Raw genomic sequence first — 20,224 nt, forward strand, 5'->3', positions numbered from 1 at the left:
ATTATGCTAAGCGAAATAAGTCAGAGAAAGATAAATATCATATGATTTCACTCATATATGCAATTTAAGAAACAGAACAGATGAACATAGAGGAAAGGGAAGGAAAAATAAGATGAAAACAGAGAGGGGTGCCTGGGTGGCTCAGTCGGTTAAGCGTCTGAATTCGGCTCAGGTCATGATCTCACAGTTCATGGGTTTGAGCCCCGTGTCGGGTTCTGTGCTGATAGCTTGGGGCCTGGAGCCTGCTTCGGATTCTGGATCTCCCTCTCTCTCTCTCTGCCACTCCCCCGCTCACGTTCTGTCTCCCTCTCTCTGTCAAAAATGAATAAACATTAAAAAAAATAAAATAAAAAAATAAAAAAAACCAACAACAGAGAGGGAGGCAAACCATAAGAAACTCCTAAGTACAAAAAACGAATTGAGGGTTGATGGGAGGCGGGGCTTGGGTGGGGGGAAGCACTAAATGGGTGATGGGTATTAAGGAGGGCCCTTGTTGGGATGAGTACTGGGTGTTATACTAAATTCTACTCCTGGAACCATTATTACACTACTTTAACTAACTTGGATTTGAATAAAATTTAAAAAAAAAGTATATATGATCCCAAAGTTACCATACAGCTCAGTCTATATTATTTTCCTTGAACAATAAATTCTGAGATGCTATCAAAACTTGGCCTCGGTTACTTACAGGAAGCTGGGATTTATAAGTGAGAGAAGATGAATGCTGTACTGGAAGTCCAAAAGTCAAATCCCTAACAAGACAGCGAGACTACTTTTACAATAAAAATATCAAATCTTTTGAAGGAACAACAACAGACCTAATTAATAAAGTAGGTGTGCAAAATATGGAAGCTGTTGACCCACTGAACCCACTTGGAGTGGAATGGGAAAGAACATGCACAGATACAGCTTCCAGAAACGCAGAGCAAATCCTGAGAATGTAAGTCACAGACTTGGAACCTGGTGCGTCAAGCACCTGGTATCTTTAATCATGGGATCCTTGGCAAGTACATTAAAGGAGCAGCAAAAAACAAAGACATTTTTTTCAACCATAAGCATATATAACTTAGTGACTCATATCCTGTGAAAATATAGATTCACAAAAATTATCATGAATAAGTTAATAGCAAGGTATTCAAAAGCATGAAGGTTCAGTGTGGACAGACTTTTACTTGAGAACCCTAATATACAGAGGAAATCTTGGAACATACAGGCAACACGCACCGTCAGTAATAAGGCAATCATCAAAAGAGAAAAAAGAAAGGCAAGCAGCAGCCAGAAGAGATGTCACAACTAGGGGTGGAAATAAAAATATCTTTGTATAAGGCGGTGACTGAGAAGCTTAGGAATACATGGTCCTAGATGGGCAGACATGGAAGAGAATGGATGTAAGAGACCAGTTGTGGTTTCCTAACTGAAAGTAGGAGAAAAAGGCTTGAGAGTGGTAAAATCCTCATGGCCTTGCTACCTAACTAGGGAACAATACCATGTATAAAAATTACATACAGTCACTAATAAAATTGATTTAAATATTTTATCTCTTTTGCAATTCTAGAAAAGAGATTACCCACTAGACAGGGGGAAAATGGATATGCAAATCATCCAAAAATGGATAATCAGACGCATGGAGAATGAAGTATACAATTATCTAATATGTGGTGGGATTTGGTTAGCTTATCTTAGGTGTTCCCACAGTCATCTATACTGCTCAACCCCGTCTTGTCCTTGTTTACCAGGCTGCTATGACATCTTAAGCACTTAGCAAGTGGAACTTTTAGCAGGCTTATGGTAATGATGGCAACATCACTAAGTTGACATGAAAAGACACTGGCTCACTCCTATAGATGGGCAGCTTACCTGTGCTATGGTTTCCAGCTACTTGTTTTTAGGTCCACATGAAGTTTACTCTTTTCTACCCTATGCAAACCATGGGTTCCAGGTTGAAAACAGACAGAAGCTTAGGGGGTCAGAAGTGCAGGAAGGGGTACCTTCATGATAAAGAAGAGGAGGATGATGATGACGACGTTGACTTGTGGATGGATCCACACAGCCGACTGGCCCAGGCTTGCAGGGTCACCCACATGCTTTACCCACGTGTTGTTGTCAAAGAGGGTACTGATGGCTTCACGAGGCATCAGCTGTGAGAGGAAGAAGCAAAAGGGGGCAGGTCTCCAAGGATGTTTGGTGCTAGCACTTTGTACAGAACTGATTCTCCTGGGGTTTCCCGGGTAGCTCAGTCGGTTAAGCATCCGACTTCAGCTCAGGTTATGATCTCATGGTTCATGAGTTCGAGCCCTGCATCAGGCTTTCTGCTGTCAGCGTGGAGCCTGCTTGGGATTCTATCTCTCCTTCTCTCTGCCCCTCCCTCTCTCTCTCCCAAAAAACAAACAAATATACAAGTGGATTCTCTCGTCTCATTTTTCAAGGGTCTCTCTTGTCTGTTCTTGGGGAGAGATTCTACACTTGGGTAAAAGTACTTGTGCTCAGAAGCTGGAGGGATGTCTGTGCTGTGGCCCTGCCCTGGCTTAGTCCCAGCTCAGTGACCTGATGCCCACCTCCCTCCCCAGACTCTTTGGAGCTGACCTCTCCAGCCATGAATTGACCCATTCCTGGTGGAAAAGTGAATGAAGCGATGACAAAGGTGACGATTCCGGGATACAGCAGGCGACTGAAAAAGACACAGATTTAAGCCCCCCCAAGTTAGCCACAGTGGATGTCACATTGAGCTGGCTAGCTGGGTCCTAGTAGCCCACTGCAGACTTAGCTCTTTGTTTTTATTTTATTTATTTTTTTTTTTAAATTTTTTTTTCAACATTTTTTATTTATTTTTGGGACAGAGAGAGACAGAGCATGAACGGGGGAGGGGCAGAGAGAGAGGGAGACACAGAATCGGAAACAGGCTCCAGGCTCCGAGCCATCAGCCCAGAGCCTGATGCGGGGCTCGAACTCACGGACCGTGAGATCGTGACCTGGCTGAAGTCGGACGCTTAACCGACTGCGCCACCCAGGCGCCCCTGTTTTTATTTTATTTTTTTAGGAGAGAGAGAAAGTGAGTGAGGGAGAGGGGTGGGGTGGGGGGAGGGAGAGAGAGAGAGAGGAGAGAGAGCCCACGAACTGTGAGATCATGACCTGAGCTGAAACCAAGAGTCAGATGCTCAGTCCACTGAGCCACCCAGGCATCCCATCCTCAGCTCTTTAAACACAGAATGTTCTTGCCACCAAAAAGCAATCTTTAACGGGCAAACCACACCGTGTTCTCTCTCTATGTGGAATATCAGGGCTCCTATATTTTATCGCAAGTCATGTATTGGCATTTACAGCCTTTGAGAAAGATTAAAAGGGAGGGGCTCGTGGAGAAAGCAGAAAGTAAATGGGTAGGACACAGAAGGGCAGTGACTCACTGCTTCGCCAGAAACCGGCTGAGGGCCTTGTGCCTTCGGACACCAAGCATGACTTGGCGGTGCAGATACACAAATACGGCTCCCAGGAACCCACAGCAAATCCTGAGGGCGCAAGTCGTACAGCAATGGAACCCTCATCCCAGACCTGGCTGTGGCAGGGAAACAAATACCAGGCGCCCACCCTCCCCCAGCAACTCACACTCACCCACGCCTGCCCCCAGGCTTTCAGCTTGAGGCCCTCCCAGCCCAAAGCCGCACCCTGCCCTGCCCCCACCCCCAGCTAACCACTCCCAGGGCACTCCACTGACCCGATGATGGCAAAGGCTGGGAGTTCCTGCAGGTCAAAGGGGAAATCCATTCGGAAATTGGTTCTGAAGAGGGCGGTGATGGTGACTACGGGATGGAAAGGCATGGTGGGAGCGCCACAGAGACCCCGAGGGGAAGCCAGGGTCATCACCGAGGGTCAATTCCTTCCTTCCTCCGAGGCCAATGTCACCTCTTCCACTGAATTTCCAGTTTTTATGGCCAAACACTGCCCTTCTACTCCGTGATCCAGGACCTATATCTTTGCTCTATATCCTTGGGCCCACTTCCGAAATAATGCCATCCATTCCTTTTCTAAACCGCCCTAAGGAGCTTCCCTACACGCCCCATTTCCAGCCTCCCTCTTTCCCTGTTACCGGCATCCTTGTTCCACACGGCCAGCACGCGGAAAACAAAGGCACTGAACGTGGCTGCAAAGAATCCTCGCCAGTAGTTCCGCACGGCAAAGTAGGTAGAGGTGACCTCGATGCTGAACAGCACTCCTGCAGGGGCGTGGGGGTGGTCAGGGCCAGACAGAGTAAGAGGCTCTCCCCCAGCCCCCACCCTGTGGCCCCGAGGTGCTTTTGCTGAAACCTGAATCACGAGGGGAAGCAGCAGTGGGAAGTAATGGTCTCCTGGAACCTCACGCTCTAAAACATACACCTGCCCATGCTGGCGGTTGTTTGCAGGCTGGGGATGTGGTCCAGTAAGATACAGAGAGGAGTTCTGTATCTGGGGGATGGGGAGTGTGGTCCTCAACCCACAGACCGAGGGGGTCAGGTGGTCCCACCCTCTCTCTTCCTTAGAAAGTAGGGTTGGGTGGGATTCACGATTGTCAGCCACAGGGACTTAAGGGTTGTTGCAAAGTTTCTGCAGGGAAGTTATGGGAGAAAACATTTCCAGAGCAGGTGCTCAGCAGAGCTGTGAGGCAGAGCTCAGGACCCATGGGAACTCTCCTTCACATTCCCTCCAATCTCTACTCCCTCCTCCCAGGTACCACATACCTTGAGGCAACTTTATAAGGAACAAATAAGAAAAATGAACATGAGAAGCCTTCATGAGAGCTGACAATAATCAATATTCCAAGAAAAGAAGAGGATTCATCAAAGTGTTTAAAAATTAATATTAGGGGCGCCTGGGCAGCTCAGTCGGCTGAGTGTCTGACTCTTGATTTTGGCTCAGGCCATGATCCCGGGTCATGAGATTGAGCCCTGTGCATGCACGTTGAGTGCAGAGCCAGCTTAATATTCTCTCTCTCTCTCTCTCTCTCTCTCTCTCTCTCTCTCTCTCCCTCTCCCCCTCTCCCCTGTGCGTGCTCTCTCTCAAATTAAAAAAAAAGTTAACATTAAAAACTTGACATAAAATAACAAAAACAAGGGGAAAAACCAAGAGGCTAGGAGTCAAATACAATTTTGTTTCAGAAAGGTGAGTGGGGCAGAAGGAAAGCTAATTAAAAGGCCTATATAGCACTGTTTCTAAGCAGATGCTGGAGTGGAAAATGAGGAGGTCGATACACAGACCAATAGCAAGCAGAGGGAGGGACAAAGTGAGGAACGCTAATGAGGGCCTAAAAGCGAGATTCAAGAGACAGCAAGGAAAATAACCTTTGAACGTATTAAGAATACGGGAGTGGACTTTGATTAGATGCAGGATAAAAATTGATGGCAAGAAGTAGCTAGCTAAGCCTCATCTTTATGGAAAATGAGGAAGAGAAACCAGAAAAATGCAGCATGTAACTAGATGAGTGGAGGAGGGGCCTGGGCCCAAGAGCAACCAGGAACCAGATAAGGTGTGTCTCCTCCTTTCCCCCCACGGTGAATGGTTGCTGGCCTGAGACCCCTCAGGTAGCAGCTTCCGTCCGAGTCAATGTTTTTCTCCCTGTTCTACATGCAAAGTCACAACTCTTGACTCCTCCGGGACTGTCCCGCTCTGTTTCACAGGTGACAGTCAATAGTTGAGTAAGTTACTTGCGCCAAGAGGATAGTGGCCTGCCGGTTACTCCCTCACAGAGTAGCTGCAGCATTTTGGGCGAGGGTCCCTAGGGGTCAGCTCAAAAGTCACCTTCTCTGGGAAGCCATTCCAGGTGCCCCTCGTCAGGTGGAAACAGCTGACTGTCTCAGAATTTTGGACTGTTTGAGCACTTGTTATGTGTTTCCATCTCTGAGCTCCCCCTAGGATCAAAAGTTCCTTGGAAACCACCACCTAATACAATGCCTGACACATCGTCGGGGCTTTCTGTCTGTTCTATGGGTGAATGGGAGAGGAAGGGGAGGAGAGAGAACAAGAGAGAACAGAACGGGTGAAATTTCAGAGAGCGGAGCGAGGGAAGGGGGAATTTGGGGCAGCTGGAGCTGCCAGCCACCCTTTCTGCCCCTGCTCCTCAAATCACAGCCGGTAAGGCTGCTGTCTCCTCGGGCTGAAAGGAGGATTTGACACAGTGTGGGGAGCAGGTGGAGGAAGTCTCTCTCCTTTTCTTTACCAGTAATAAAACAAAGTCAGCTTTGATTTGTTGGGGTGTAAGCTATCCAACTTATGAATATTTTACGACCATATTTTGAAACCCTGGGCTAGATTTTCTTTCCTATGATGTGGTTCTGGGATGCTTTCCCCAGCAGTCTGTCACTCTATACTCAGGAATGAGAACTGATTTTACTATTAGTCTGAGCCAAGCAGAAAAATGTGCCGCTAAGAGCAAACAAAGCATTAAAAACACAAACAGCTTCTGGAAACTCTCTGGTTTTTGTTCCGTGGTACAGCTCTCTTCTGCCCCCCTGGATGTTCCCTGTTCTCCCCCTCTGGCTCCTTTGCCCCTGCCCAAGCCAGGGCCTTGACCTTGGTCTCCTGCTCTTGCTACTCACAGACACACTTTCTCGATTTCATGGCTTCAACTGCCACCGACAGGCTACTTGTTAGCAAAGCCATGTGTTCAGCTCAGTTCCTGGACTTCAGACTCAACAGTCCAGCTGTCTGGTCGGTATCACTCGGCTATGCCACTGGATCTTCAAACTCAATAGATGTAAAGTAAAATGGATCAACTCCTCCAGACCCGTTTCACGTCCCATATTCCTTGTCTTGCTGACCAGCACCGCTGTCCACCCAATTTTCCTTGGAATAAACTTTGGGAGTTGGCCCAGATTCCTCTTTCTGTCTCATCCTTTATAGCCTCACATAAAATCAACCTCCAGGTCACATCAATTTTACTTTCTATCATCCGTATGTATCATCCTCTTCTCTCTTCTTCCTCTGTCCAGTTCAGTCTCTCATCATCTGGCATCAGGGCTTTGACAATAGCCTTCTTCTTAATCTTAGACTTAATCCTGTTAATCCACAGGCTGGTCCAACTCTGCACGCATCTGCTGGAGGGACTGGATGGATGTGCCGGGCTTGTCGTGTGTCACTCCCTCCCTTGTACAGAATTCTTCCATGGCTCCCCTTCCCCCGTGACAGCATTTCCAAAAGCCCGATCTGTGAGGTCCTTTGAGTCTTATGAGAAGTTCCTTGCAGAAGGGATTCTGTGGGAAATGCTGTACTGGAGCCACATTTTGCATATTCACAAAGCATGCCAGCATATCCAACATTCCGATAACTCTTCCAGTTTAAAGAACTAGCTGTTTAACACAGTGTTTTTCCAACTTACTTGACCTTGGAACACTTTTCACATGTTACCTCTATTAATGCCATGGAGAACCATGTTCTGTAAAACACATTTGGACCTTCACGATTCATGATTTCCTTCCTTCATGGTTTCCCTGTGCAGACTCACTTCCTGTTCCTGTTTCTCTTAACAATGCTCTCATCTACTGTGATTACAGCCCCCAGATCTTGACTTTGCAATGCTGTCTCTTCTGTCCAAAGTACCCTGTCCTCATTGTCTTCCTTGCACTTTGCCCAAACTGTCATCAAGACACTTCTTTGGGTGGGCTATGATGATGGGTTTATCTGCCCATCCACCCCGTCAGCTGTGAGCCCCTGGGAGTATGGGATCCAGCACACCCAGAGGGCACACAGCACAGAGGGCACACAGTAGAAGCAAAAAGATGTTTGTCGTTTTAGCAGGTTGTTGAAGCAGATTTCTTTCATCAGTGTAAGGAATTAAGAGTTGGCTATATAATGAATAAATTATCGTTTTACTAATGTTTTCTTTCAGAATTACTCTATGTTCTTAAAAAAAGAAAAATAATCAAATAAGCCTACCTTCCAGGGTATTTATTTTTTTAATTTTTAAAAAATTTGAGAAAGAGTGTGTGCATACGTGCGCAAGTGGGGGAGGGGCAGAGAAAGGGAGAGAGGATCTCAATCAGGTTCCATGCTCAGCACAGAACCCAATGCTGGGCTTGATTCCAAGACCCTGGGATCATGACCTGAGCTGAAATCAAGAGCCGGATGCTCAACTGACTGAGCCACCCAGGCGCCCCCTGAAAATTGCATCTTAATTTTTCAGTACTGAACCTTTTCTCGGGTCAAGAGCCATGTTTTACCTGTCGCTCCCTTACCACCTTCCCTATATTCTACACTGGACCAAGAGAAACCTTCCTCGTTCATCCTAGACATTCCAGTTTTATGCAAAAAATACACATTCTCTTCATTTTAAAATAATCTGGCTGATTTAAAAAAAAAAAATTAAAAAGCCCACCTGTCTGAAAATGCTTTTCAGACCTTCTGGATTTGTAAGGCAAAAAGAGAAAGTAAAGGTGAAAGTGGGTACAAATGTTAAGTGTGAATGTCTAACGTGTACAGAAATTCAAACGCACTGAAGTGTGTACAGAAACTCAAATACACCCCTCACTCGTGGAGACTGGTGACTTTAATGACAAGAGCTGACACCAGAAGTACAGACAGGATGCTAGCTGATCTTACGCTGGGCACAGCATCAGGACAAACGGGTATGACACACTTTCTGCTCCCTCTGAACGCTTACTCGTAAGTCACTCCTGAGCTGAGACGTGGGAGTTACCTGCGCACTCCTCTATGAAGGGACTGATTACATTTTCATAATTGAAAAGCTACCTCTAACGTTTAAGGAGCATATGCTTTTCCGGCAATTTTGTTTCCCCAGTGTCAACTCGGTGCCCTTTTTATCACCAATGAATCCAATGAATGAATGATCCAAGTAGTCCCTCCTGTGTTAATCTTGTTACAACGGACTCACCACTAAGTAAACATGGCTGCTTTCTCTGTCCGTGCCCACTTGTTAGTGACCCAGGACAAAGAAAACAGTCTGAAAAGCTGCCCTTTGCCTTTCATGTGCGGGGAGAACTAATCTCAGGTTTATGTTGCTGTCAGGGAGCAAAGGTGCTTTTAATTCCTGTCCGCAGCCCTCGTTAAAGCTGACCATTAGCCTGAATAACCACACCTAGACCCCCGTGTCCTTGATAACACGCACAATGGAAGCTCTCCCGTGGAGAACACACTACATAAGGTCCCCCGTTAGAGGACGTAATAAGTGGAGGGCAAAGGTGTCCAACAATTTCGACAGGCTTTATTGGTTACAAGTAGGGGGACTGGGGGGACTGCCTTGGTTTTCATTCCCCGCTCTACCTCTTGCTAATGGGCTGGCCTTGCTCAAGTCACTTACCCTCTCTGTGATCAGTTTTCTCCTCCCTCTCCTCTGTGCTGTCGGTCTCATACAGTTTTTAGCAGGAGTAAGGTGCTTAGAACATCACCTGCACATGGTAAATGCTCACTAAAGTTTGCTGTTCTTGTCATACTTTGGTTTTAACTGGCAGTATCGCACTTGGGGAGCAGGGCCAGGTAGTGGACTGATGTAGGAGGGGGTAAATCACTTGCCTCCGAGTGGTGTCCCAAAACAACAGCCAACTCCCACAGCACAGCCCACAGTCAGCATGTCAGTGTAATAGTATGGCTGCTACTAGGGGAGAGAGAGACAGACAGAGAGATGGGGGGTGGGGCAGGGAAGGGGAGCAGAGAGGAACGGAGAACAGGCAAGGGTGGGGAATAAGGCAGAAAGAGAGGCTTAAGTCACAGAGACTCACAGTGGTCCCACCTCCCCCAGTGATTCCCAGGTCAAGAGATACTCAGTTAGTTTGGCAAATAGGAAGTGACCTCATAGGGCAAGCCAAACTTAGAAATAAAAGGTAAATATATGCAAGGCAGGTAAGCCAATAAATGATCATCAGAGAGGGGCTGGAGATGGGGACAACCCGGGTAAGAAGTGTCAATAGGAAGAGAAACAGAGAGGACTTCAGACAGACCGTACCAATAAAAGCCTGCATAAAACAGCCGCCAGCCGCGAAAGAACACATAGCCCTTTGGTAGAAAAGCGTGGGTGCCTGGAACCCAGGGGCTGCGATCCGGAGTCACTCCTTGAATGCCCACCCACCAGTCCCTTCAGCGAGCACCCTCTCCACCCCAAAGCTTAGGCAGCCACTCAAACCCCCTTCCAGGTCGTGCTCCGGGGTAGGGAGGAAGTGGGACTTGCCTCCGATAGGGGCTGCAAAGCAGCATCCCACGCCCACCGCACAGGCCGGCACCAGGAGATCAAGCCGCCCAGACACGGTCTGCAACAGAGAAGCACGCAGGACGAGGAGGGTGGAGGGCTAGGGCCAGCAGCAGTGCTTGTGAGAGATGGGGTGGGGAGGACCAGGAAAACAGAGGGACAGGGTGGGTACAGGAGGCAAGGGCAGAGCTTGGGGCAAGGGGGTGGGGGCGTGGGGGGGGCACTGACGAGGGGCAGCATGGGAGCTGGTGGGCCTGCAGGCCTGGAGGAGCCGGGGAGCAGATCGAGAAGGGCGGCCGGGAAAAGGCTGGGGTACGTGGCGGGGCGGGGGGCGGGGCGCGGTGTGTGTGTAGAATAAAGGAGCGTGGGTTAGCGCGACGCCCCCTTTCAGCATCATGGCCAGCCCAGAGCAAAGGCAGCCCTCCCGACGCCCTAAGCACACACAGCCCATCCCTCATTTTCTTTCTCAACCTTACCTCATATACCCCGCAGAACATTGACATGAACTTGCTGAGGACAGCAGCACAGATGCTGGCTATGTGCACAAATGGGCCCTGGGAGAGAGAGGGAGGTGAGGGGTCAGCAGCAGGGGTCCAGACAGGAGGCTGTGCGTCCTTCACTGGACAAGCTTTATGGCTCCAGGCACTGAGCTGGGTGCCACAAATGCGGCAGTGAGCACGACAGAGGATCTGCCCTCCTGAACTTCATTCCAGAGGGGAAGGGGGTGGGGGGGTGAGGGGTGGGGAGATGGACCAGCATTTCAATCAGACTACAGGTGGGGAAAATGAGAAAGGGTGAGGGGATAGAGAGAGGCAGACAGACTAGGGTGTGATGTGGGTTTAGAGAAGGCACTCGGGGACGGCCACAATTGAGTAGTGTCTCCACTGAAATGAGGCAGTGAGCCACGTGGGTGTCAGGAGGAAGAACGCTCCACGCTGGGTCCTGGGACGGGAACAGCTTGTGGGATTGAGGGACAGGAAGACCCTGTCACCCAAACGCAGTGAACAAGGGAAGCTTGGGAGAGCAGAAGACCAGACAGAAAGAAACCAGATCAGCACAGGTCTCCTAGGCCCCAGAGAGACGTTTGTACTTGATTTTTAGAAGACTGGAAAGCCATTAGAAGTTCTTAAGCAGAGGTTCTGCCAGTACTGATTCCATTTTGAAAAGACTCTGGCTGCCGTGTGGATTCCCGATTGTGGCCGGGCAAGAATGCACGTGAGTATAACCTTGAAAAAACACAGCCTCTCTCTGGGGTTCAGCTTCCGTAATATTAAAACAAGGAAACTGGTCCGAAGTGCCTCCAAGGCAGTGGTCCTCCACCGGGCGAGATCCCTCTCCCCACCCCCCAGGGAAATTTGCCAATATCTGGAGGCATTCTGATTCTCGAAACTAGGGGGCGCTACCAACATCTAGGAGGTAGAGGCCAGGGATCTGCTAAACCTTCCACAATGCACAGGGCAGCCCCCCAGAACCAAGAATTACCCGACCCAAAATGTCAACAGGGCCCAGTCTGGGAGACTGCTCTAAGGCCCTACCGGCTCAGACTTCTGTTATTCTACTCCAGGACTAGGACCTTCCCTAGTATTTCCCGTCCCTAACGTACCCTGGCGCGGGCTCTCCCAGCGCCCCTGGTCTCAGGCTCCCAGAGCTCCCTCCGGGCTCAGTGCTGCCCTCTGCCGGAGCACCAGTGGACTTACCTCCTTCCCCACAGGAATGCCACTGCCCAGCCCTGCAGTCAGGGCCACAACCTTGGCCACAAAGGCCTTGACGGTGAGATATTCCTTCAGGATGACCCCACGGAGTATTGTCTTCATCTCAGGGATCCCGGAGCCTAAAAGGTTCAAAGAGTGATTATGTGCCGCTTCCAGCTAGAGGTTAAAAGGGAGACAAACATCCAGACAGGTGGACGTGGTGATGGGCGTGGGTGGGGAGACGATGGCAAGACAGGGGAAAGGGCCGTCAGTCGGGTTGAGGGGCTGAGCGAGGGAGGAAGGGCACTGGAAGGGTCTACAGGCTAAAGAGATAACACTGATGACACGACAGGGGTAGGGTGGTGAGCGGAATGGGGGGGGAGGTTCTCACCAACGGCCTGGGGAGAGATGAGGTGGCAAAAGAGGGCGCTGAAGAGGATGAGAGTTAGCGGGAAGGTGACCCAGACCAGGTACTGCAGAGGCAGGCTGGGCTGCATCTGGTAATAGGTCCACTTGTAGGCTGCAGAGACACGTGCCTGAGCTCAGTCCCAGAGTGGCGGGATGTCACCGCACCCCCACGGTGCAGCACATCATAGTGTGCAAGGAGCGTCCTCACGGCCTGGCCATCCTGTCTGACCTCACCACAAGGTATTGTTCTCACTGGACACAAGGGAGCCCGAGTGGTGGGAGGTGCCATGACCTGTCCAAGTTCCCACCACTTGTAGGAGGTAGAATCTGCGAACCCCACTTCTGAGTGCTGGGACTGCAGGCTGCCCCAGTTCGCCCAGAACCTGGGGTGGGGGGAGGGTGCCTGGGACTCAGGGTGGTCAGTGCCCCAACCAGAAAAGCCCTGGGGAAATGGGGATGAGCTGGTCACCCTATTAGAGGGGCACCCACAGGTTGTATGGCAGCAGCTGAAGGGGCAGAAGTGGATGTGGGTCCGGGTCTGGTCTTCTCCTGGGCCAGACCTCCTCTGTGCAGCGCCCCCCCCCCCCGCCAAACACGCCCAGCTTATCCTAGGCAGGAACTCTAGAAACTCTAGGAACCGCTGTGCGAAGAGAGGCTGAGGGTAAAGGACCAGGTTAAACCTACCCTGAAGGCTTTTGGCACTGACATAATCCATGCTCCAGCTAACCAGAGCCATAAGCAGTCCCAGGAGCACCAGAAAGATCCAGTCTTCTCCTAATTTCCTTCTTACCATGTGTCCCAGGCGGCGCATACAGTCTGGGAAGAGGGAAAGACAAAAAGAGCGGCTAACCGGTCACTGCTCTGGGCTGTGATTGAGGACAGGAGCGGAGGAGCTGAGCCCCTGGGGTCTTGTCTATCTCTGCACCTCATTCACTGGGTTTGCCCATGGGATGCCTGAGTTCTTTCTAACTCTCCTTTCCTGGGGGTGGCTGGGAGGGAGAGGAGGGAGCCAGGCAGGGTGAGAGGAGGCAGAGAGAGATGCCTTTCCCTACTGCTTGGAGGGGGACTTGGGTGTGGGTGAGGGGAGGGCGGAGAGTGAGCTACAGGCGGTGGGGATGTCCCAGTTCTCCTAATCCCTTCCATTCCAGATCCCTTTATTCCTCAGTCCCCGTCACCTTGACATTTAGAAGAGTGATCCTCATCCTTGCTGTCCAGGCTGTCACTGGAGCCCGTCTTCGGGGGCATCCCCATGCCCTGCTCCTTGTGCGGGGGCTGCTGTTTGTGATGGCCATAAATCTGGACACGGGGGGAATGGGAAACGTCTGTTTTGTTGGAGTCCGAAGGAATAGACGGAGGGAAGCACCCAGACCCACAGGGGAAACAAACAGCTTTTTAAATTCCTGGGCGTTGAGAGCCTCACGTAGGGTCACTTTGTGGTGGTCCCTGCCCTCAGTGCTCCATCTACACGCTCCCACTCTGGACGCCTTTGCCCCTGTACCCATCCTCACCCCATCTCTGTCCTCATCTTGATGGATGGCAAGGAGGCCAGCTTCTACTCTAAAGTGGAGACACAGGAACTCTGCTAAGACGGGGCATCCGTGTCAATCAGGTGTTTTATGTGTGACCCAGCTTACTGTGTGTCAGCCTCTCCCTACTATCCCAGACCCCCCTTCTCTGCCTGGCCTCCCTCCTAGGAATCCTGACGTGGACCAGCAAGGACAGACTAGCAGGGGACTCTTGGTTTCTCTTTGCCTTGGTGTGTCTGGCCTCTCTTGAGGCCCCTCAGATGCTCTCTCAAGTTCAGAGGAAGCCCACCCACCTCACCTCCCTGTGCTCATGTGCACAAACAGGAAGCAGTCCTGGTAAGGGACTTCCCATGGCAGGATTACTAGACGCTCACACTACGGGGAGAGGACAGAGCGGCGCCCCTCAGATCTGGGAGCCCTCTGCTCTCATCCCCATGGAGAACACGGGTGTTTGGGGCAAGGGGAGCAAGGGCTCTCACTGCTTTTGGTCTGTCCTCCCCCCTTCACTAGCTCCGTCCTCTGGGGCCAGGGTCAGGCCAGGTCGTGTTGCCAGTTCTGGGAGAGCCTGGGTGGGAGAGATCTGATTTCACAATATGAGCAGCAGAGTTTACGCCCCAGTTCTGGACAGGAGCACACTCTGCCCAGCTCATGGCTGTTCTGTCTTCTGGGATGAGGTGGGTGACTGAGCGAGACAGTGTGTCCCTCCCTGCGCTACCTGGCCCCAGAGAGCAGACACTCCCCCTGTGGCTCAGTGCATGTCCCTCCACCTGCTGTTTCAGCTGTCTGGGGCCCCAGGCTGGTGGAGGCAAGGAAGGGGGTGTGGAGGTGAGGAAGGGGGTGCTCCAGACCAAACCCTGGCTGGGAAACACCTGAGAGAGCCAAATCTGTGCCGGGTGGTTCAGGGCGAGGCACCGCATCAGAGCAGAGCTGGGGGAAGGGAGGGACAGCTCAAGTGTGAGGGGGATGCTGGGATTCACGGGTGTGTAGGGGTGAGGCTGGGAATGGGAAGGAGAGGTGAAGCAGTGTAGACACAATATCGGTGATTGGTGAAAGCTGGGTAAGGGGCATTTGGGGGTTCATTACACAGGTCTATTTTTTAAGTTTGGAATTTTCCATAATAAAAATGAAACAAAGAAAAACTTAAGTCCAAACCTCTCTTCTTTACTTTCAGGCCAGCTCTACTTCTGAAATTAATTTACCATTCTTCTCCATCAGGAAGCTTCCTGCTACTTTGTCGCCGCACCTTGACGGCATTTCACTCGCCCCACCGAGGCATGTGGTGGCATGTGGTGACCAGTGAGAGGAGCAGGGCCCTGAGGAGGGGCCTTTCTGTCCAATCCCGTCTGGTGTTGCAAGGCCAGGCCAGGCCCCACCTTCTCTGGGAAGCCCCTCTCCCCGCACTCACCATTCCCATCTCTCCTGACTTTGTGTCCCCACCCCCACTGATTCCCCAGGGGTGCCCTTAGTAACCATCTCCATCTCCGGGATGATGCCGACTGCTGCGTGGATCCTCTCGTCCCCCAGTGCTGACATCACCTGCACAGCCACCCCTTGGTTCCCTGCCCTGTCTGCATCCCCTCATCACCCACCCCTCCCCGCCATCTTTAGCTAAAACACGTGCACACACTTCCTCACGGATCACCTGCCTGTTTATCTGCGGCAACCTCGCAAGATTTCCTTCATAGTTGTGCCGTCAGTCCCCTTTTCCGTGCTAGATGTCCACAGCCCACCCATCCAGACGCCCGCAGTGAGCTCACTAGGCACACACACCTCTACCTCCCTGGGGCGGGGCACCTGCAACCTGATGGACTCCTATCTGATCCACCTTCCCACCCGAAAGTTAGGCTGCGGTTCTTCTGCTCATTTTGACCCTGGTGTACCTTTGATCACTGATCTGCAATCCAGTTCGTTTTCTCCACTTACCCCAGCACCTTTCTTCTGCCTTGTGCAGAAGCGTTTATTTGTGCGCGCACTGCAGAGGGTCAGCAGGGAGAGAGCTGGTGGTGTCTGCGTGGGGGTGAGGGAGTAAGAGGCAGCTTCACACAGAGGTGTGGGCTCCCACGCCAACCACTCTGGGCAGGTTATGTAAGCACGGGCTAGTCAAGCCTGTGTGGCTATGCCTTTCCCCCCTAGGATTCGGGTGTCCTGTCAGGGTTATATAAAAAAAGGGGATGGGATCTCTATAAATGCACGCTTAGCCGAGCTCAGCCCTTTGAAGGATTTTCGTATTTTGAACACATCACCATGTACTTTTTAAAGTTAACACAACACTTCTCCCGCTTTCACCTGATTCCTCATTCCCCCACCCCCAGCCGTCACACAACTGTCCCCCGGATTCCACCACCCCCTCCCCCTTGGACTTTACCTGTGTGGGGCGGGTGTTGGGACGGGGGCCTGCGTCCCTCCGGAGCCTGTGCTGAAGGGCCCCATTTTCGGAGGGTAGTCCGTAGCTGGTGCAGTGCTCAAAAGGCATATACTGGTACTGGGGGGCACTACCCCACCAGCTTTGCTCCCCCCCACGCCGCTGGGACTCCGACCGCTCCATGTTCCTTCCCTGGGCCAGGCCTTGGCCTGCTCGCCCCGGGGCCTCCCCCAGTACAGCTCCTTAAGCCCGTCCTCTTGCCTGTCCCCAAGGCGTCTGGGGCAGCATGCCCACCCCCAGCTATTTATAGCCATCTCTCCGTCACATGACCCCCCCCATTGCCACATCTGATCTGCTTGGGGTCGAAGCAGGTGTGAGAGGGGTGCGGGGGAGGGGTTGGGACAAGAACCTGAGGGACAGCCCGCAGGGAATTCCCTCGGCGGGGGCCAGCAGCCCTATCCCCTCCATAGTCACAAGGAGGCTTCCAGCCCCAAGCCACTGGGCCCCCTATAAACATCGCCCAGACCAGCATGGAGAGGGGCTCTGCACACTCAGACCTGTGTGTTCCCGGGGGCACCGGACCTGCACCCTTAGGGTGTCCTGCCCTCGCTTCCCCAAGGAAAGGTGAGGGGTGGGTGCTGGATGGAGGGATCCGGAGGATAACTCACCTGAGAGAGTAACTGGTGCCTCTCTGCCATCTTTCCTTGTCCAGTTGCTCCCAGCTCAGTATCTTCCCAAGATTGAGTCTTCATCTGTGGGGCCAACTCTCCCATCCCGGCCAGTTTTCAGGTTGCCCCTCCAGCTTTGCTATTTCTATCTGCCAGAGGCCACTAATAATGCTTTGGTGTCATCCCTGTGACGCCACTCTTATTACCCACTGGGTGTGGGAAGCAGGGGTAACAGCCTTGGGTTCTGGCCTTTCTCCCACTTCCCAGACAGATATGTCAGTCACACCAGAAGCCTGGACTCTCGGGGAGGGACGGAGCCTCCATGTAGACTATGGAGCACCTGCCTAGGTCTGTCAGGGCAGGTTAGATAATACGGGAGAAGGAGAAGTGGGTCAGGGGCATGGGGTGGGTGGGGGGGGGGAAGGGAGTGTCTCTCATCATGAGCCCAACAAACAAAAAGGATGACGGGGAAGTTCTCTGCTACTCCTCCTTTTTCGGGTCAATAAATAAGTTTTGGCCAAGGCCCAACTACCCTATCTGGTGTCTTTTTTTTTTTTTTTTTTTTTAAGCCAAGTTTCCTAGGACATTCCTTCCCCTGTGAACTCCTCACTATAGAAGAAAAGTTACAAACATGAGCCAACGCATAGTTTAGAATTTGTCACCAAGTGGGGTCCGCCCCAGGGTATTCCAAGTTCAGGGACTGCAGGGTACTGACACCAATCACTTGCTCTGCAATTAAACCTTGACCTCGGCTAAATGGCACTGTCCAAAGCAGGGGAGGTGGATGCCATTAAAAGCACGTTTTCTAACACCAACCCTATGAGCTCGAAGGCTTATAATCCACCGCCTATGATTACAAATGTGTGCTGGTGAGAGCCTGAAGGCTGACAGATGCCTTCTCTGCAGGCAGAACGTAAGGAAAGAGATCTAATGATTTGGTGTAGGATGAAAGAATAGAGTGCCAAAGTCAAAGTAGGTTCTTTGGGGGAGGGGGGAGCTTTAGAAACAGAAAACGTTGTCACGTTTGAGAAGGGCTCTCCTGAATGTAGCCAGTTTCTATAGACACTCAATAATCCTGAGAAACAAGTATCTAACACAATTACTGTTTCTTCATGCTTCCTTAGAAAATCAGGACCTGGTTATAGATTCCAGGATTTGAAGGCAGAGAGATCAGTGGGACTGGGAAAATCCACACTCCACTAAGCCAAGTAGAAACACCAGCTTGTGAAGTAGAAAAACCAGATTCTGAAACTGGGAGAGTCAAGGCAACCTACTGCTGCTAACGCTGAGGGCAGGGATTTGTGAGTAACTTGAGTCTGACATCGGAAATTGTTAACATCTCATGGGTTACCATCTTTAAGAGAACAAGAAAATAAAATGTCAGGGTGCCTGGATGGCTTGGTTGGGGGAGTGTGCACCTCTTGATTTGGGGTTGTAAGTTCAAGCCCCATGCTGACTGTAGAGAGTACTTAACTGAAGTCTTTAAAATGGAGAAAAGAACATGTAAACTATGACCACCCTGTACCCATTGGTACAATGCTTGGGTTCTTATTTGGAAGATGGGTTTCTGGGGAGTTCTGTGAAAAGCTCCACAATCTAGAAACAAATTTATAAGCATGCACACATTCTAGAAGGTATGTATACTGTGTAAGGAATGAATTATTCTGGGGTTTTGAATATATTTTTTTAAGCTTATTTTTTTGTTTTTTGAGAAAGAGACAGTGAGTGGAGGAGGGGCAGAGAGACGGACAGAGAGAATCCCACACAGGCTCTGCACCATCAGTGTAGAGCCTGATGCAGGGCTCAAACCCACGAACCGGGATATCATGACCCGAGCTGAAGTCGGACGCTTAACCAACTGAGCCACCCAGGTGCCCCTTGAAAAGATTTTCTTGGGGTCTACGATACTAAAAAGTAAAACCTATAGGCTTATGGAATTGCTATTTGAAGGGAGGTTGCCAAAAATGACCATATGGGACACATGTGCAGGGGAAAGTGTGTGTTGGAGTACAGGTGGGTGTGAACGAGCCACTGCCTGCCCCCTCACCCAACGGCTTCCCATCAACTGAAGCATGAACTTTCTCTCTGGGTTACACCCTTGTTTTCAGACCTCTTCAAATCCAGCCCCCCAGCCCACTGGACAATGCACCATTACATTGTCTTTAATGGCCTCCAGACATCACTTTCCCTCTGCACATCTAGTCTAGCATCAAACCCATGACCACATGCTTTTGTTTCACCTAGGCAACTGTTAACTCTGCGTCCACCCCCCAAGCCGCACACACCTTCTAATTGTACTCGCTGGTAGTAGTAGCTTCTCTACTCCCCACTGGATCCCGCCCCCCCAGATCTTTACAAATACTTGGTCCCTTCCAAGGCCTGCATGAGGCCTTCCTGATAGCACTGGAGAGGTCTCTTTCCCTTCTGGTTTCTCAAACATGATACACTTGTTCTCTATTCTCTACCTAAATAGTGCAAAGATGGGATAGTCTCTGGTCTCAGGCTTATTTTCCCAGCCCAGTGGGAAAAATCTATAACCCAAAAAAGTGAAGAGGAAAAAAAAAAAATCTCATGCTAGGAAGTCACAGAAGTCATACTGTTAGTTAAGAGCATACATTAAAGCTAACATTTTGTTTCACATCCTGACCTGTTTCTTTAGAAAGGCAGTAACTTAGAGGGTTATGGTAATAAGAGAATGCGTGCAAAAAACTTCTAGTGTTTGCCCTCATAGCAAGCACTGAATATGAATGCATATTATTGAACTGAAGCTCATTCTGCCAGAGTTCACAATTCTCAAGCATTTGTAATGCATTAATACTGTGTCACCACACATCATACTTAATCCTCATGGAGACCTTTTAAGGGAGAACACTTTTCATTTTCAGCTAAGGGAAACCGAGGTTCCAGGAGGCTAGGTACCTTAGCCAAGGTCTCCAATACCTCAAAAGGCTGAGCCAGCATTCAAAATCTATTTAATTGTAGACTTCATGGCCTTCAAGCTACGTTTCTTCCCTTTTTTGTGTTATTTGAAGTCTGAGCCTTATTTTCCCCATCTGAGAAAACAAGTGGAAAATGACCAGCTCATGCGCCCGCGGGGAGGGTGGCCTGTGAAAGTGCACGTGCTCCTGTATCCCTCTTCGGTCCAGGCGCCTGCCCTGCCCTCCCCTAATATCACGACTCTGCTCTCATGGCCCAATTTCCTCTTCCCCCTTAAGAGGAAGCTGGATGGAGGAGAGCTGCAGAGAAGGGCAGCCCCCAGCTCAGGGAGGGGATAATTTTAGCAGAGAATCCCTGGCAGAGGTAAGCAGGGGGGAAGGGAGGGGAGCTGTGAAATTCAACCTGATACTCATTCAAGGGCGGGGCGGGAAGGACATGCAATCCAGGTCAGAAACCTCGCTACTGCGCTGT

At 50.6% G+C, this 20,224-nt stretch overlaps 1 protein-coding gene and 1 long non-coding RNA gene across 4 annotated transcripts in view; one reads left to right on the forward strand and one right to left on the reverse strand.

Moving 5' to 3' along the window:
- Window positions 1–17,064, reverse strand: part of CLCN1 (chloride voltage-gated channel 1) — a 34,089-nt gene extending 17,025 nt beyond the window's left edge. Inside the window, exons 1-12 of one of the 3 annotated variants that reach the window (XM_058723988.1) lie at window positions 16,152–16,788; window positions 13,436–13,556; window positions 12,945–13,076; window positions 12,244–12,372; window positions 11,859–11,992; window positions 10,638–10,715; window positions 9,492–9,570; window positions 4,082–4,207; window positions 3,710–3,794; window positions 3,402–3,503; window positions 2,584–2,668; window positions 1,989–2,138 (exon numbers count right to left, since the gene is read on the reverse strand). In XM_058723988.1, coding sequence (XP_058579971.1) covers window positions 1,989–2,138; window positions 2,584–2,668; window positions 3,402–3,503; window positions 3,710–3,794; window positions 4,082–4,207; window positions 9,492–9,570; window positions 10,638–10,715; window positions 11,859–11,992; window positions 12,244–12,372; window positions 12,945–13,076; window positions 13,436–13,556; window positions 16,152–16,331 — 1,401 coding nt within the window. In that variant the 5' untranslated portion in view covers window positions 16,332–16,788. Of the gene's footprint in view, window positions 1–1,988; window positions 2,139–2,583; window positions 2,669–3,401; window positions 3,504–3,709; window positions 3,795–4,081; window positions 4,208–9,491; window positions 9,571–10,143; window positions 10,223–10,637; window positions 10,716–11,858; window positions 11,993–12,243; window positions 12,373–12,944; window positions 13,077–13,435; window positions 13,557–16,151; window positions 16,790–16,816 lie in introns of those variants that run through there. The other 2 variants (XM_058723987.1, XM_058723986.1) reach the window with 2 other exon arrangements.
- A 26-nt stretch (window positions 17,065–17,090) lies between these two features.
- LOC131508829 (uncharacterized) lies at window positions 17,091–18,210 on the forward strand. Its single transcript, XR_009260165.1, has 2 exons — window positions 17,091–17,164; window positions 17,941–18,210. It is a non-coding gene; the product is annotated as an uncharacterized LOC131508829 (long non-coding RNA).
- The last annotated feature ends 2,014 nt before the right edge of the window (window positions 18,211–20,224 follow it).

This window comes from Neofelis nebulosa, chromosome 4 (assembly GCF_028018385.1).
Source record: "Neofelis nebulosa isolate mNeoNeb1 chromosome 4, mNeoNeb1.pri, whole genome shotgun sequence".
Lineage (NCBI taxonomy): Eukaryota > Metazoa > Chordata > Mammalia > Carnivora > Felidae > Neofelis > Neofelis nebulosa.